We start from the raw sequence: 5114 nt of genomic DNA, 5'->3' as shown, positions 1-5114 counted from the left end.
CTGATGATAGCTGCTCGCATCTCAGCTTGTCTAACAGACATTTCTTGCTGGATGAAGGACCATCACCTTCAACTCAACCTTGCCAAGACAGAACTGCTTGTGATTCCATCAAATCCATCGTTTCATCACAATTTCACCATCCAGTCAACTTCTTCAAAAACAGCCAGAAACCTTGGAGTTATCAGAAACAACGTCAGAAACATCTTACCTGGGCTAAGGAGAAAAATAACTGGACTGTTGCTCAGTGGTTCAAAGTCCTCCTTTCAGATAAAAGTACATTTTGGAGTCTGGAGGAAGACTGGAGAGGCACAGAATCCAAGCTGCTTGAAGTCCAGTGTGAAGTTTCTGAAGTCAGTGATGATTTGGGGTGCCGTGACGTCTGCTGGTGTTGGTCCATTGTGTTTTATCAAGTCCAAAGTCAATGCAGTCGTCTACGAGGAGATTTTGGAGCACTCTATGCTTCCATCTGCTGACAAGCTTTATGGAGATGCTGATTTCCTTTTCCAGCAGGATTTAGCACCTGCCCACAGTGCCAAAACCACTTCCAAGTGGTTTGCTGACCATGATATTAATGTGCTTGATTGGCCAGCCAACATGCCTGACCTGAACCCCATATGGAGTCTATGGGATATTTTGAAGAGAAAGATGAGAAACAGTCGATCCAACAATACAGAGGAGCTGAAGGCTCAATAGTACCTCAGCAGTGCCACAGGCTCATCGCTTCCATGCCACACTTCACTGATGCTGGACTTTGTGCTTAAGGAGCCCCGACCAAGTATTGAGTGCATAAATGAACATACTTTAAAGAACTTGAACTTTTCTATTTTGCAAATCCTTTTTTATTTTTCTTAGGAAAGATTCGAATATTTTGCTCAAATTTTTTGAGATGCACCTGTATATATATATATATATATATATATATATATAGTATATTATACTGTACTGTATTTTTGATCAAATCTATCTAAAATCTATCAAAATCTAAAACCAGCTATAATCTAGTAAAAATATTTAAGTCATTTTCTCCACACTCTCTCACTCACTCCTCATTTTTTTCACTGAATGAGGAACATTATTTAATTATTTTTATTTGTGCACCATAAAAATAGGTTGTAAAAAATGTCACAAGGGATTTCTGTCCACATTTTATCACTCTCATACTTTTTCTCATACTTATACACTCTCATACGTAAAACTATTGTTTAGCTCTTTAGAAAATTGAATGGCAAAATAAAAAGAGCATTAAAATCACTGCGATATTCAAAATGCTGCCTAATTCTATATTCTCAATAATATTGTGAATATTCAATAGATCAACAATCTCATACTAGTAGTCTATTACTAGTCTCTATTCTACTCTCTACTCTATCCTATAAATGCAAGTTCATTTTCACATCCATTTCTCCTCTATTCCACTCAGTCTGCTGTTTTCTCTTTCTCAGTCTCTCTCTCAGTTTGTCTCCTTTTTTCTTCCTGCGCTTCACAACTGAATCAGGCTCTCATTGATTTGGCAGCAGCAAGGAGCATTTGTGCTCACAGGAAGAGCTGGGAGCGAGAGAGCGATTTAGAAGAGAGAGAAAAAAGCAAACAAAATTGAGTGTACGTGTTGGAGAGTGTCATAATGTATTCTGGAGCAGCGTCAGGATGAACAGAGGCGAGATCGAATCATTATGAAAGGCCGTGTTGTTTGGGGCTTGTGTACACGACACACGACAATATATCACAGATTCTGCTCTTCCTGTTTCATCTGCAGGTAATTAAGGAGATTGATGATAATGTTCACAGACTCTTGAATATGTCGATTATAATGAGAACTGTGCTTTACTAAAGAAAGTCACTGGTTTCAATGAAAAATCGGCTCCTACAAAAGTGAGTGTCACATTTCTGAAAACAGATGAAGCATCTTAATTAGTGGCTAAATCAATACAGCTGCCTGTCATACTGTGGGAGCCGGTGAGGAATGAATTATTCTAATTCTTGGGAATACAAGGTGATTCAGGGATTTACATGAGGAATGACTCCATTTGCCACCCACAATATGAGCTAAATGGATCGTTCACCAAAAATATAAATTCTGATAACATTATGTGAGGAACAGATCAAAATTAAAGTCATTATTCACTGAAAAAACACTGGAGGGCAAGATTCCTTCGGTTTGGGTATGCTCCCCATCCAAAAAAAGAAAACTTGGATTGTAGTTCAAGATCATAGGCCAGATTTTTGACAGTGAAAACAGACAATATGACCATAAATCATATATGTTTAAAGCTGATCTGACAGTCGGACGTAATTTTGCGGTAATATTTTGGGTTTAAGACAACTAATATTCCTTAATATAATTGGATGAGAACAAAACTTGAACTGAATTGAGCTGGATAATGATAATATCATCTTGTTACTTTTACAGATTTGTTACTTTTACAGAAAAAGGTGTGTTTTGAGGGTGAGTAGATGCTACCTTTTTACAATTTGAAAGACAATGTGATCATAAATATAATATTTTTTACAGTAGTGGTCAATATTCTGGGTTTAAAAGAATATAATTTATTAATATTCAGTAATATAATCGATTCAACTGCACCGGCACTGAGAATGTCAGATGAGAGCAAGATTTCAACTTGAAATTTTATATGCACAGCACTTTCCAATGATATTACGTGTGGTAGCTTTTGAAACTTCGAAAGCACTTAGTGAAAATAACACCTTGCTTACCTCATGGTGTACAGCAGGGTGCCGTCATCTTGGATCCGCAGCAGTTTGTTGGGCATGGTCATGTTGTGTGCGACAGATTTCTTCCCGTTGTGAAAGAATGTGTCTGGAGTCCAGATCTTACTGGCCATCAGGTTGTTCAAACGCAGAATGTTCATCGGTCCCTCAAACTTCAGCCGTTCATCCTTCCAGCTCTGCCTGAAGAAGACATCGATGGTGTACTCCTGCAAAAAGATGAAACAACAGCACATTTTAGACACATTTTGAGGTTCTGTTGGATGTTTTCTGTTGCTAAGGGCTCGGATGGTGCTTTGTTTATGATAACTGAGCACACAATACCCTCTTACAGTGACTGATTGGTGGTGAATTTGCTGTTCCAATCCAATCAATTGGACAACCTGGGTTTGTGCTCCTCCTCAAGCAAAGCCTGTGAATGCAATTCAAATTCAGGCATTTTCTTACCCTCAAATGATCTGTGGTGTAACATTTTCTATCCACTTATTTTTGCTCTGGTGGATAAACACAGTTTGCCAACTGATTTGCAAATGGAGTTTACGGCATTTGAGACTCAAGCTCTGTAGGGGAGAGTCAATTGCTCAAACCTTTAACTAGTGCTGCTGAGGGTGATCAGATCCCACTCTCGGCTCCATAAGAGAGATTGTGCTGCCCAGAGATACCATTATGAAGCTCATCACGGCAGAACAGGGAAAACTTTTAAAATGCTCTAAAGATAGATTACAAGAGGGTTTTGGCTTTAGATTGGGAGGTGAAAAGGTAATGGAGTTCTATCAAACAGTCAACAAGTTTCCAGCAACAATCAGTGGCCACAGTGAATGTGAAACTACTGTGACACATTCACAGCCAAGACAGACATATTTCTGTAAAACTGTGTGCTTTGTACACAATTGTTTCTATATGTTACATGGATACTTTTGTAACAGAGGCCCATCTCCCATGCCGGAAACACTGGTTCGAATCCCACTCGGAGGGTGTTGAGTAGATCCACAGAGGTTACACTTGCAATATTTATAAGCAGTGCTGACAGTATCTGTTCATTGTTCGTATGTTCTTTATAGTGGGTTATTTTTTTAGTTCAGTGTTTTGAAAAATTTTATAAAAAACTAAATCATAAAAATTAACATAACTGATGTTTAATATATTGATAAGTCTAGTGGAATTTTGCACCAATAAGATTTCACTCATATATTTCAGCTAGTTGACAAAGCAGCATTTCTCATTTTGTTTTAGTTTAACATTATGTATTAAAATGACGAAAACTGAATACATTTTTTTAAAACTATTTATATAGACTTAAAAAAAAAAGACTAAAAATGACAAAAACACACAAGGAAAACCTTAACTAAAACTAAAATTAAAATATAAAAAATACATATTCTAAATATCAATTCTACAGTGAAAGCAGTTCCGTTCTAAATTCAAAGAGCCGTTTGGAGAACTTTTTATGATGGATTTATGCACTTTTATTGGACTTCAAAATCTCGGCCCCCATTAAAAAGCTCGGAAGAACCAGGACATGTTGTAATATAACTCTGAGTGTATTTGTCTGAAAGGACAAAGTCATATACACCTGGGATGGCTTGAGGGTGAATAAATCATGGGGTAATTTTCATTTTTGGATGAACTATCCCTTTAAACTACAAGCAAATCTAGTAGTCAAAGCAGTTCTAGACTAACATAAACTGTAGACTGTTCTAATACTGAAAAGCAGATGTAGAGAAGAAGCGGTTCTAGACTTAAAACATCTTTGGAATAAAAGCAGCTACAGAAAAATAAAAAAAATGAAAGCATTTCAAGAATAAAAGCAGCCTGACTAGAATCAGGTCCTGATTTAAAACCAGAGCTAAACTAAATTAAATTTGTTCTGCATTGAAAGTTCCAGACTAAGAGTTCTGGTGTAAAGCAGCTGCAGACTGAAGTGTCACACTACAAGCAGTTATAGAGAAGCACTGCGACAGAAGTTTTATGACCGCTTAGACAGTGTCTGAACACTGCAGGGACTGTAGCCAGATTCCTTCCGCTGCTGCAGGTGCTTTTTTATTTTGATGGATGTACAGCTCATTCTCTGGCACGTCTCTCGGATCTGGACGATTCGTCCAGTCAGCATTCTGCAATGGTTATGACTGTCTAATTTCAGTCAAGGGGCTTGTATTGTCCCGGCTGAGGTGGGTTTATATGAACATCCATTAACAAGTAGAGATGAACCATGAAACCCCACCGCCATGCCATCCCTGCACTCACATTATTAAACATACACCCACCACACACATACATGTACACACACACACACACACGCGCGCGCGCGCGCACGCACGCACGCACACACACACACACACACACACAAGTCAATAGCAAATACTTAAACTAATAACAAAACAGTAGCTGAT

General features: G+C 38.1%; 1 protein-coding gene across 1 annotated transcript in view; it reads right to left on the bottom strand.

The window, feature by feature from the left end:
- LOC107678650 (gamma-aminobutyric acid receptor subunit alpha-2-like) overlaps positions 1-5114 on the bottom strand; it is a 69905-nt gene that overhangs the window by 46690 nt on the left and 18101 nt on the right. The window contains exon 2 of the mRNA XM_016474003.1: positions 2713-2933. Coding sequence (XP_016329489.1) covers positions 2713-2933 — 221 coding nt within the window. The remainder of the gene's footprint in view (positions 1-2712; positions 2934-5114) is intronic.

Source organism: Sinocyclocheilus anshuiensis, unplaced genomic scaffold (genome assembly GCF_001515605.1).
Source record: "Sinocyclocheilus anshuiensis isolate Anshui unplaced genomic scaffold, SAMN03320099.WGS_v1.1 scaffold877, whole genome shotgun sequence".
Lineage (NCBI taxonomy): Eukaryota > Metazoa > Chordata > Actinopteri > Cypriniformes > Cyprinidae > Sinocyclocheilus > Sinocyclocheilus anshuiensis.
Note: the sequence above shows the minus strand (reverse complement) of the source record. Positions and strands in the feature narration are given on the sequence as shown.